A 12,861-nucleotide genomic window follows, 5' to 3' on the forward strand; every position below is an offset into this window, starting at 1 on the left:
AGTAGTTTCCCTAATAAGGGTATTACAACTACTAAAATTAAAGATTTCTGAGGAAAGGTGTTCAAGAAAATTAAAAAAGTAAACAAAAATATATATATAGTAAAATAAAAGAACTGTTTGAAGTATGATACCTATTCACTTACCAGGATAAGGCACATGGAACCATGGAGAGTTTGTAACAGCATCCAGGTTTATGTCGGTTCTGGCTGAGAAGCCATACTTATCAGACTTTGAAGGCAGGACATCAAAAATGGTCAGCAAGAAACAGATAAGCCAGCCACCACACATGCCAAACAAAACCTGGAATTTGTTATCAAAAACAGAAAAACAAAAAATTTAACTAATACAAAAAATGCAAGTCCGAATTTGTTTTCAGTAACACTTTGAGGTGATAAGATGTTCCACGTGAATCTATCTTAAAACCAATAAACCAGCCCTTTCCATCCACACCCCTTCGTCAAATGTAAGATGGTGGTGACAGCTTAAGCACGATCACATTATTGATCAATTTGGTAGATGTACTTCTGCAGCTGTCATAAATATGAGCCTGAATACATGTGCATACAGTTTGTCTGGGACTCCAGTGGGTTTTTTTTAATCATCGCATTTGTACAGGGATTACATGGGAGAAAAGAACTGTGCACATGAATGCTTTTATTTAGGACATATCGAGGAAAGTGAAAGCATAACTCATAGTCAGGCAAACATGCAAGCAGAATGAGCTCATTATATTATCTAAATTTCTGCCTTAAAGTCATCATGATACATTGATCTGTAGAATCCATGAATGAAGATAACTGAGTGGGATTCATGGAAAGTTCATGGGTAAACTTGAGATAATTAATTCTAGAAGATTTCAGTTACCAAGTATCATATCCATTATAATGATAGCCTAAAAAAGAATATGACTTGACAGAAGATTGTGTGTACTTTTGTTTGTGGGTACACATTATGTGTGGGTACACATTATGTGTACACAATCTTTTCTTAGATAGAAAGAAAAATACCATATTTTATGATAATGAATACTGATGAATAGCTAGAGCAGTTAAGCATTGTTTACTCTAATATCAACAGGCATTTAGATGTTGTTGGTGTTTTCAGACTTTTCTGGAAATATTTCTACCCACCATTTGATCTTTTGCCATTCTTTTAAATCTCTATTTTTTTAGTAGCTTAAAAAGAAAGCCATGGATGATGCTGTCATCAAAACTTTTTTTAATTTTCTTTTATCTGCAGCAGAGATGTAGCTGCTGATATGAAACAGATCTCATTCTAGAAAAATGTTTATTGAAAGCATGCCAAGTTTTGATGCTTGCTGTCTTCTTGGGAGCCACAAAAGGATTGTGTTTCAGCCGAGCACAGACACTTTCAAGGTATCCCATTGCATGAACATGAAAGAGGAAAGAACAACAGCTTAAAAATAAATTATATTATTTTTTCTTTCTATTTTCAAAACGATTTTTTCAAAAGATTTTTTTCCCAGTGTAATGTTATCAGCACTATAGACTGCCATAATAATGTTTAAAAGTAGAGGCAATATCATCCCTACACAGAGTTAAAAGGCAGATTCAACATACTAGTGTTTAACAAAAAGTCAAATTGTAAACTTGTTTTCAGTATACAAATGTTGTCTATTATACAAATAGACAACATTTAGTTTTTTCAAGTCTAACTTGACTGGCAGACTTTGACTTGACTCCACATGATTTCACAACTTATTTTTCATTAAATTTTTTATGAAGCAAGGTTAGGATGGTCGAAACTGTTTTTTTGGGGTCCCATCATTTAATTTGATCTTTTTTATCACAACGGAAAGCAAGTGAAACATATTAGACTTGGAAATTTTGACAACTCACAGAGAACAGCTTGAAGAGTGGATACTGGAACACCATCCATTTTTTATTCTTGTAAGAAACCATTGGAACATCAACGTTGCTGAGATATTGGGAGAACAGTAGAATCAGACCCACTGTGCTATAGGAAAAAAGAAAATGGGATAAAATGTGTTAATCATAGTAATTTCCCCAAAGGCTTGGCCCTTGCTTCCAGCTATTTGTGGAATTTCTTTTTAGCAGGTGTTACAGGAAAAATGATTCTATGTTTCTTTACCTTCTTTTAAATGTACAAAGATGCCTTTTGTCTGCCCTTTGCCTATGGTTAGATTAGTTTAGAATTATCTTTTTAGACTTTCTCAGCAAAGACATACTGTTTTGGGACATATTGTTTTAGATTGTTTTATCTCTCACAGCCTTCTCCCAGCTCTCTGCTGACGAGACTAGCGCCACATATGGAGTTGTTTATTTTATTTGTTTTGTATTTTCTTATCCTGTTCTCACTGTCTTTCCTATAAAAATTACCAAGCCACTGTGCATGGTGTGAGTTGTTCTTAGCAGCTCACCCGTGTACACGTTTGATAAAGAAAGTAACTTTGTCTCATTGTGTCTTTATTTCTCCTGGGTTTTTTACAGAGTTTTCCCCCAACATTTCTTGGTCCTTCGGAGCCGGAGCGCCTCCATCGTGTCCCATCTCCGTGACCAGTCCACGTTGCTCGCCTGTCGACAGCTCACATACTAGGTGTGTGATAAAAGACCAAGAGCGTTAAATTCGAGTCTTGGCCAACGTCTTAGAAAGCGACCCACGGTGGTGGGACCCGATCGAGGTGGACCAGACCCGGCGACACTGACCAGGTAGATACAGACACACTGACACAATCTTGCGTAAAAGCGCATTTTGAATTCAGGGAATTTAAAATAGCGGAAGTAGCTCGTCGACTGGTAGCTTTGGAAGCTCGTCGACTGGTAGCGTAGCTCGTCGACTGGTAGCTCTGGGAGCTCGTCGACTGGTAGCTTTGGAGCTCTGGGTAGCTCCCCCAGCTGGGTCTAGACTGGGTCTAGGGAGTAAGTAGCTCTGGGAGCTCCCCTTATTATAAGGGTTCCGGTCGCGCGCGTCGAAGCTGTGAATGTGTGTGTGTGTGTATTGTTTTAATTAATGGAGCAAGCTGAATTTTCACGGTCCAATAAGAGACTGAGCTGCTCCTACTGTGTTTTTCTTTTACTGCTATTCACTGACGTGCTGGTGAGTTGAGAGAACGGTCGAGTTCCGTCTCGTAAAGTTCACACCGCTTTTGGAAATAGTCCGAAAGTAGAAGGGCGTGTGAGCAACCACTCTCGTCTCTAATACCAGTGAAGGTGATAGCAGCTGTATCGTGTATATATTACTTAAACAAAAATAAGTAAATACATAAATAAGATGGGTAATCAAGCAAGTGAAATTAAAACTCACTCCTGCTGACGAGCAGTGGTGAGAAAAGAAAAGTCCAGACGCCGGACAAAAACAGTGTCTGTAAACTGAGAGATTTAAGAAAACAAAATATAAACAGTCAGAAGAATAGAACTCAACTACCAGTTTAGTAAAACCAGAAGACGAGACACTGTGCAGTTCCCACAACCCTTTTAGAAAGCCATCACTCATTCCTGCAGCCGCATCTGCAGCACCACCCATATCAGGAAGAACTTAATAATCCCTTATTAAGTGAAAACTAGAGATCAAGGTAGTCTGAAGTAGTTTAAAAGGGTTGAAAACAGACCCCACTGAGTAGATATAAATATAAAAAGTACGAAATAAAGATGAACAAAGGGAAAATTACAGTAGAAATTATCTTTAGAGTATTTGAAATTAATAATAGCAAGGATAACAACCTGTAAAGTGATATTAACAATGAAACACAGTTGGCATGATGACCATGCCCAGCATGTATAAAATGAATATAAAGCAAATAATTCACACGAAAATATTTTAATAAAATAAATAAGGTATATTAAGGCTGTGTCATTGTTCAGCCAAGGACAGTGTGTGAAAAGGTAACTGTCTCCACCTTGGGAAAAGGATGATTCTGCAGGTCATCTGAAGCCCTTGATGGATACAAAATGAAATATAAATAATATATTATAATAGAACTGCCTGGTCCGCCATGCAACAGAGAGAACAAATGTGACCGCAGATTGGATGAATTCTAAATTATCTGTTTGCTGAATAAGATGATCCTAACTAACAAATTGGCTCAGTAGTAGTATAATGGTACACACTGATAAAATATTATAATATGCTATTGCTGTCATATAAGACAAAGAGGATAATATTAACAATGACATAATATTAATATGAAGAGGCACCTTAATCGGTTATGATGTGAGGTGAATAATTGTTAAGCAGTAGTCTGCATCAAGCTTAAGGTTTGCTGAAACTCAGTGTAATGACATGTGAGATGAAGACAATACGGAGAATAACTAAACTAATGAAGTGCATAGAGGCACTTGACCAGCTTGAAACTTATCATCCTAGAATGACACATTGCTGAGATATAGAGCACACCTATAATAACAACCAATAAGCAAAACCCTGTAGACAACAGCTAAAACTACAGGATTGAGAAGCTGAATTAAATATGTAGACACTGCTAAGCTGATGAGCATGTTCCACATTTTCTTTTCTTTTTATTCATTTGTTTCTTTTAGAGCAGAAGCTGCTGTAACACACCCAAAGAAAGACTCTAGGTCTGACCAACCGTCTCAGTCGTGGGCAAAAAGATGTCAGTCAATAAAATTCTAAAAGATAATTTATTGACAAAAAATATATCAAGAGATAAAGGATAAAACAGTCCAGTGTCCCACTTAAGAATTGTATAAAAACACACAGTCCCAAGGCCAGAGCCAGCTATGCCACACAGCCAAGTTGCACTCCACATGTTGCCTTTAACAGGGTTAGAAGTTGTCCTTGGAGACCCACCACCCTGCAAGCATATAGTCAGTGGTCACTCAAGCCTCTGCAACTCTGCTGCCTTTAGGCTGTGGCATATAATAGGCCCTGGACTGCACAGAGAGACAAAACAACACAGCAGTGTTTGTAGTGTGGGCTATAAGAAGACCAGTGTATCAGTGCAATCAAGTACACCTGCCTCTAATTAGTCCAACCCCATTCCAGCCATTGGCTCACCAAAAATGTGACACACACAAAACCACTCCCAACCCAGTGCAACTTCACACAATAATATGGAGCTGAATTAACACAGGCACATTAGTCTACCATGTTACAAGCTGCATGCTATTACAAGCCAACATATGGAGACTTCTGCCTTGTTCGGGTGGCAGCATTTTTCTTTTTTCTTTTGTGTCCTGACACGTTTATGTTTTTTGTTTTTGTTTGATTATTTTGTTGGTTTTGGAAACGAATTTAAACGAACTTGTGACAATACTTGAGAGTCACAGTGACACATAGTGATTAGGCATATGATTGAAAAATGCCTAGGTTTAGAGCTGTGAGCTATGCAAAGTTAAATATATATATACATATATATATATATATATATATATATATGTATAAATGGGAAACAACCCTAACTTGAAAGTTTGAAATGTGTGAGATCCATGAATTGTTTGAAAAACTAGAAATTATTTAAAACTGCCTTAAGTGAAAATGTAGTGTTGCATCTATTCTCCCAAACCAAGACAAACAAAAAAGAAGAAGCTTTCTGTAACTTCAAAATAAGGCTGACTGTTGACAATAGACTAAAACACTAATCCACAGGTGGCTATCAGGAACAGAGAGGCGAGCAAAGTCACAAACACTAAGGATGCAGACAGCCACGCAGAAACAGCAGATAACATAGAGACAACGCCTGCTAGAACCGTGGAGAGGAAGGTCACTTCCCACGAGATTGTAGGAGTAGAGGACAAATTAGTTGCAAAGTCAGCTTCAGGCCACACAACTGTACAACAATTAACTGCCCTTTTAGAACTAGTACACACAGCAAGTGGCCGCAGGTGCTTTATTAAATGCATATATGACCCGTCATGCCATTCTTTTCTGGTATTACACCTGAGTGCCAGAAACCGACCGAGTATCACAACATTCTGAGATTTAAACAAACTCCAGGCCCAGATCCACCTTATGATCAGCAAGTGTGGAAGCTAGGAGAACAGCATTTGACCTTACAGCACAGGCCAAAATTGTGTAGGTTACGCAGTAACCACAGATAGTAAAATAATAGAAGCAAAACCACTTTCTTCTTCATGTCCTGCACAGAGCGCTGAGCTGATAGCTGTGATACGCGAAAGCTAAATACACAAAGACAAACTAATAAACATACATACAGACAGCCAGTATGTTTTCTCTGCTGTGCATCATTTTGCAAAAAATTTGGCATAACAGAGGAATGATTACACCAACTGGCAAACCAGCATGCCAACCTCTTACAACGCCTACTGACTCTTTCATTACTACAGGCAACAATTTTGCTGACAGAGCAGCAAAACAGGCGGCACAACAGGCAAACATCACATTGATGGCAGTAAACACACATCAGATTCCACTGGATGTGTTGAAAAATGAACAAAAAGCAGCAAGCACAGCAGAGCAGGCAAAATGGCTAAAACACGGCGCAGTTCTGACAAACGATTTAATGATGTGTTATGGCAAGCCAGTGTTGCCAAAATCGCTCCACAAGATGGCGGCATTAGTGACTCATGGCTGTACGCATTTGTCATCGGGGGGGAATGCCCTGTATTGTCAACTCTCATTTCTACACTGTAAATTTTGAAACTTCAGCAAAACAATTTGTCAGAACGTGCATGACGTGTCAAAAATATAATGCTCAGGGTAACCTGCGACCACAAAGAGGCCGTTTTCCAACTCCGCCTCATCCTTTTCACACAATTCATATGGATTTTATTGAACTAAGCGAATGTCAAGGGTCAAAATACGCCCTAGTGGTTATAGACGTGTTCTCAAAGTGGCCGGAAATCTATCCAGTGAAAAAGGCAGATGCAATTTCAGTAGCAAAGTGCCTGTGCAATCACTTCATACCCACATATGGCATCCCAGCTTTGATACGGTCAGACAACGGCACTCATTTTGTAAATGATGTCATCACTAAGGTCTCTGAAGCACTCGGTTTCAGCATAAAACACCACTGTGCTTATCACCCTCAGAGCGCAGGCCTTGTAGAGAGAACTAACGGCACTATAAAACAAAGGCTCAGGAAATGCATGGCAGAAACAGGAAGGCCGTGGCCTGAATGTTTGGGTTTAGTGAAAATGTGGATGCGCTTAACACAAGGCTCCCATAAACTAACTCCATTTGAAATCATTCATGGCAGGCCGTTTCCACTGCCTATTACCAGTCAACCAATAGACAAAGCAATCAGAGAAAACACATTAGCAGAATGGATGTCTAAGCTGTTAGAAAACAAAGAGATCATTGTACATAATCAACAACCTGATGATGTTTCTCCAGTGTCTTGCAGACTAAAGCCCGGTGACTGGGTTCTGATCAAGGTGCTCCAAAGGAAAAACTGGAGCACACCCAGGTGGGAGGGGCCATACCAAGTCCTCCTCACTACACCGACCGCTTGCAAAATTGCGGAACGACCATCCTGGATCCATCAGAGTCACTGCAGGCGTGTCAGTGAAGCCATCTAAACACAGCTGACGGCAGGCTTGCCTACTTGTTGTGATCTCGCCCGGTGGAGGGGTCAGCTTTCCTGGCCGGGGGGTCTACTCGCGACAGGAGGGTGTGTTCCGTCGTCATGAGGTGGTGGCTCTTATCAACTGCAGCGGCCCTGACCATGGCCGGGCTCCTCACCTTTGCTTCCATGAGGGACAACAAGTCACGCTATATGGAGAAAAGGCAGACACTGTATGACAAAGGAAAGTACACCAAGTTTCCCCATGGCTACGCCACTAACTTCTGGTGGCAGTTTATGAACACTACAGCTCATTTGAATAACAAAACTGACTGCTATGCATGTACCCATATGCCCCTATCCTCACAGACGTCTGGCCTGTGGCCGTACAGCATACCTGAAGATCGCAGTTGGTGTCTGTTGGGCCTGGCAACACATCCAGGCTACGGTACTCTTTGGTCCAAAGCCAACTACAGCATCCCAGCAAAAGCAACCTGGAGGTCATCATCACTCACAAATGTGAACTGTTCCGGACAGACATACCTACTGACCTGGCCCCAAGTCTCAGACCCGCTGCCTGATGTAATTCTACTGAACAAACTGAACGCATCACAACTGCCAGTATGTGTGATGAACAATGGCTCGCGGGCAGTGGGGGAGCTGCCTACTCACCTATGTAAGCACATATACACTTTCTGCCCACCAAGGAACGAGAGGAAGTGTATGGCCTGTTCAATCAACGCCACCTGTGCCAGTAACACGACGCTGATGGGCCTAAACTGTCGCTCCGACTACAGCTACCGAATGCCACTACAAACAAAGACTCAGTACCAGACAGGATGTGCACGGACGGCACCCAGCAGCAGAGGAACCAGAGTTTTGGCTGACTGGTACTTCCTATGTGGCAACAAGGCTTATCTGTCACTCCCTGAAGGTTGGGGAGGTCTGTGCGCCCTGGTGGAATTATCAGATCACGTTTTCTTCATGCAAAGTGTTGCACATCACCCAAGCAGCCGGCAGAGACGTGAAGTGGACATCGCCTCCCCCAATTCTTTCGGCATTACAGTGGACACTGGAGTGCCGGGAGAGTTTCGCATCTGGGGAGGAGGAGTGAAATTCTTACAGAGCTTGATCCCCGGCATTGGAGTTGCCGAGGTGCGGGATCATGTGGAAATCAACCGATATGCTCTGCTACGATACATCAACTTGACTAAGACCCTGGGAACCGCCTTAGCAGGAGAACAGCAGGCCATCAGAACGATGGTGCTGCAGAACAGACTGACACTAGACCTGCTAACAGCATCACAAGGAGGAGTTTGCAAGCTGATCGGGGAAACATGTTGCACTTTTATCCCTGATGGATACGAAACTGGAGGAGACATTTATGAAGCTTTGCAGAATTTGACCGCTCTGCAAAAATATGTCACTGAACACACATGGAGCAGCTACAGCACAAAGCTGGCTGGACTGGCTGTTCAGCGGTTCATGGCTGGCTGCTGTAGCAAAGCCATTTTTCCTTCTAGGTCTCATCATGATAGCACTGCTCATATTAGTGTTGTGTGTGTTGCCATGCCTAAGAGTAATGATTTCACAGATGATAACAACTACAATGACTGCTTATGTTGCCGTGCCTGAAGAAGAACAACATCCCGTTGCAATTCTGTTAGAGGAGAACTTGTACTAGCTGCTAATAAATGACGTGGTGATTAAAAATGACTTGTCAAGTGATCATGCACTGATTAAAACATTAGTAGGTTATGCAAGTTTTCATGCTTTTATTTTTTTTGAAGTCTTGACTTTTAAACATAAAGTTTTTCATTTTTATAACGTTTTCATACTCTTATTTTTTTGAAGTCTTCAGTTTTAAACATAAAGTTTTCATTTTAAATATGAAGTTTTCATTATTTTACATATAAAGTTTTCAATTTAAGGTTTGCATCATTTTAAATATAAGGTTTTCATCCTTGTATTTTTTGAAGTTTTCATTTTACATATTAGGTTTTCATCATTTTTAAATATAAAGTTTTCATTTTACTTTTCATCCTTTTATTTTTTGTAAGTTTTCGTTTTAAAATATAAGGTTTTTATCCTTTATTTTTTGTAGTTTTATTATTTTTTCTTGTTTATTCCACTTGTTATTTCATTTACTATGATTTTCATTTACTATGTTTTTCTTTTTATTATTTTCTTTTGTTTTATTCTTTAGACCAAATGACTGCCATTTCTGCTATGCTGACATTTTGAAGATTTTGGAAATTAAAAAATTGCCTAAGATACTTAATAAATAACCTTCATAGACAATTGTTGTATACATTTAAAATAAGTTAAAACAGGAGGGAATGTTACAGGAAAAATGATTCTATGTTTCTTTACCTTCTTTTAAATGTACAAAGATGCCTTTTGTCTGCCCTTTGCCTATGGTTAGATTAGTTTAGAATTATCTTTTTAGACTTTCTCAGCAAAGACATACTGTTTTGGGACATATTGTTTTAGATTGTTTTATCTCTCACAGCCTTCTCCCAGCTCTCTGCTGACGAGACTAGCGCCACATATGGAGTTGTTTATTTTATTTGTTTTGTATTTTCTTATCCTGTTCTCACTGTCTTTCCTATAAAAATTACCAAGCCACTGTGCATGGTGTGAGTTGTTCTTAGCAGCTCACCCGTGTACACGTTTGATAAAGAAAGTAACTTTGTCTCATTGTGTCTTTATTTCTCCTGGGTTTTTTACAGAGTTTTCCCCCAACAGCAGGGCATGGTTCACTGTTACAGGGAGGTCAGGGCAAGTGAAAACATGCCACTTTACACAACAGGCATGGCTGGTACTTGACACCTGAAAATGATATGTTTTTGTAACACTTTAAATGTGATGAAAGATGTCATACTGTGCATGAATACTGGTCAGATAGAAGTAAAGAGGTGATTTACAAATAAGCTGTCCATGTCTGCTTCTACAAGCTGCAGGATATGGACTGACACTTCTATTGATGGATGAGGGCCAGAGAGAGACTGCTGAAGTTATGAAGGATATGACTGATTACTATCCATATATGGCACCAGGAGGTGGATGTGCTCAACCTTTTAAAACCCACAAATATCTCTCTATATAACAGGATTAGTCTGCATTATCTCAAGATAGAAATGTTAAATGAAGACAGATTTCACAGGGTAGCACTAGACAGGGCACAATTCTTAGCTGGAGATGTGGATTAACACAGTAGGCATTTATGTTTTAAAAATAAATGAGGGTAAATTTGTCAATATAGAATTAATGTCATGATGCTTGAGACTGATTGTGGTTTTTGAATTTGACCCCATATTTCAGTCTTGGTTAATGGTCGATGTTCATGGTGGTTCTAGTATTTGAAGATTTTATTTTTATTTCTATTTTAGGATTTTGGTTTGGTGTTTTGATTTCTCTCAGTGTCCATTTCAAAATGTCCGCATTCATGTTTGTCAGGCTCTTTTGGCTTCTTGTTGTTTTATTTGTAGGTTTGCATCATTTGTGTGATTAAATACCAAGGGTGAACCAGAAAGCAGAGCCAATGGAAAAGGTAATCAAATAGTTTCACAGCCTTTATTGGCACACAGAAAAGATGGATATAAGTACACAGGGGTCATGGGAGTTACCAAAGAGGAGGAGACTGGCTTCAGAATGATCAGCTCGGAGGAGAGAGAGGACCTCAAATCAAAACAGCGCCCAACTATAAAAGTGCTTTCTAGAACTGGAAGTATCATTTCTACTGGCGGATATGCATTTAAGAGCACGTCTTCCCATGGACTGGTTCTTATGTTGTGCTTTTCTACTTTGCTCTGAGTACTCAAAGCACTATACACTGACTCATTCACCGATTCATACCCGTTCATAAAAGAATTCTTTTTGTATGCTTCTTCTACACAAGAGCTTTCTATCTAACATTCACACATTGCATCGGAGAGCAACTTGGGGTTAGTATCTTGCCCAAGGAGCAGGCAGGGATCGAACCACCAACCTCATGATTAGTAGGTGACTTGCTCTCATAGGTAGAGCGGGTCTTTGTTCTTTGCCAGGTATGGCATAGAACAGAAGGAGAGAGTGTTCGCCCTGGAGGCAATAAGATCTACTTCCGCCTGGCCAAATATATCCCATACCTGAGCTTCTACAAAGAGTGCTTCCAGAGAGAAGAGCCTCAGATGGCCTGTAACATGGGTGGCTCTTAAGAGACAGAAAATGCTTGAGTGCTGGTAAGCACTGGTATGTGGCTCATGCTGCACTGCATTTCAGACTCTTCTCATCGATACACCATTGCACAGAGACATCTGTGCATACCACCTTGGAAAGTGACATCCTCCGAGTCTGAGAGCACTGGTGCAGCATCCTGGACTCCCTTCAGGGGCAGAGAGCTAGCATAGAAGGTGTGGTTATTGTCACCCTCAACTAAAGGTGATACAATGCCCACAGTGAGAAAGAGTACAGAACTGTAACATCATTTTTAACAGTGTGAGTGGCACTATGACAATGACAGATACCATCTTTAAGATCATTTTGAAATGTGTCACAATCAAATGTAGCCACTGGCAAACAAAAAAAGGAAAAATCAAAGATATTTCCAGCCTGAGGAAAATGTTCTGCAGGTTTGAGGTTAGGAAGCTCCTCTGAAATTTCACAGAGAAACCCAGAGCTTGGATGTTTAACACAGACAGAGCCAGCTGCATCTCTGCACGTACTCTGACCCACCAATCATGTAGATAGGCTAACATGTGGAGGCCCCCCACTCAGAGGTGAGCTAACGCTCCCTTGGCACATTTAATGGAATTGCAAGGAATGAGAGACAGCCCGATGGCAGCAACAGATATTTGCAAGCTACACTCCTGAAAGCACACTTAAGAAACTTATAAACTTACAGTTATGAACCGTATGTACAAAAAGTGCTCAAATATAAATGTGTGATGCATTTAAATCTGTCTTACATCTAATATTTGATCAAATGTCCTTTAGCAAGTTGCATATTCCACAGATGGTTTTGGTAGCTCTTGCCTGACTTTCAAGCATTGTTCACATTTTTGTAGTTTAAGGTTAAGACTTTGAGAAAGGTGTTGCAAAAGCTTACCATTGCCCTGGTTTATCCATTTCACAACCAGTTCATTACACCAGCCCATGCGTGCTTGGGGTCATTGCCCTGTTGTAATACCCAATTGTATCTAAGTTACAACTGATGCTTTCGAGCTATAATGAAGAACTCTGAAGTAGTCTGCCACTGTAATTATTAAGTCCACTGTGTTTTGTACCATTTCCACTGGTACACTGCAGTACGTTGTTATAGCTCTGTGCTTAACAGCTGGTATAGTTTTATTTGGGGTTGAATGCCTGAGCCTCACTCCTCCAACAATACTTGTGTTAACTATGGTCAACTTAATTTC

At 40.2% G+C, this 12,861-nt stretch overlaps 1 protein-coding gene and 1 pseudogene across 2 annotated transcripts in view; one reads left to right on the forward strand and one right to left on the reverse strand.

Moving 5' to 3' along the window:
• Nucleotides 1-12,861, reverse strand: part of LOC146705080 (solute carrier family 23 member 2) — a 71,089-nt gene that overhangs the window by 42,307 nt on the left and 15,921 nt on the right. Inside the window, exons 6-7 of the mRNA XM_085460983.1 lie at nt 1,860-1,977; nt 144-300 (exon numbers count right to left, since the gene is read on the reverse strand). Coding sequence (XP_085317109.1) covers nt 144-300; nt 1,860-1,977 — 275 coding nt within the window. The remainder of the gene's footprint in view (nt 1-143; nt 301-1,859; nt 1,978-12,861) is intronic.
• LOC146705081 (uncharacterized) lies at nt 2,086-10,152 on the forward strand (annotated as a pseudogene). Its single transcript, XR_014921283.1, has 2 exons — nt 2,086-2,690; nt 7,294-10,152. The product of XR_014921283.1 is annotated as an uncharacterized LOC146705081 (transcript).

The sequence above is a fragment of the Copadichromis virginalis genome, linkage group LG7, assembly GCF_057382275.1.
Source record: "Copadichromis virginalis isolate Kocher_CV1m ecotype Utaka linkage group LG7, C_Virginalis_male_GT1.1, whole genome shotgun sequence".
Taxonomy (NCBI): Eukaryota; Metazoa; Chordata; class Actinopteri; order Cichliformes; family Cichlidae; genus Copadichromis; species Copadichromis virginalis.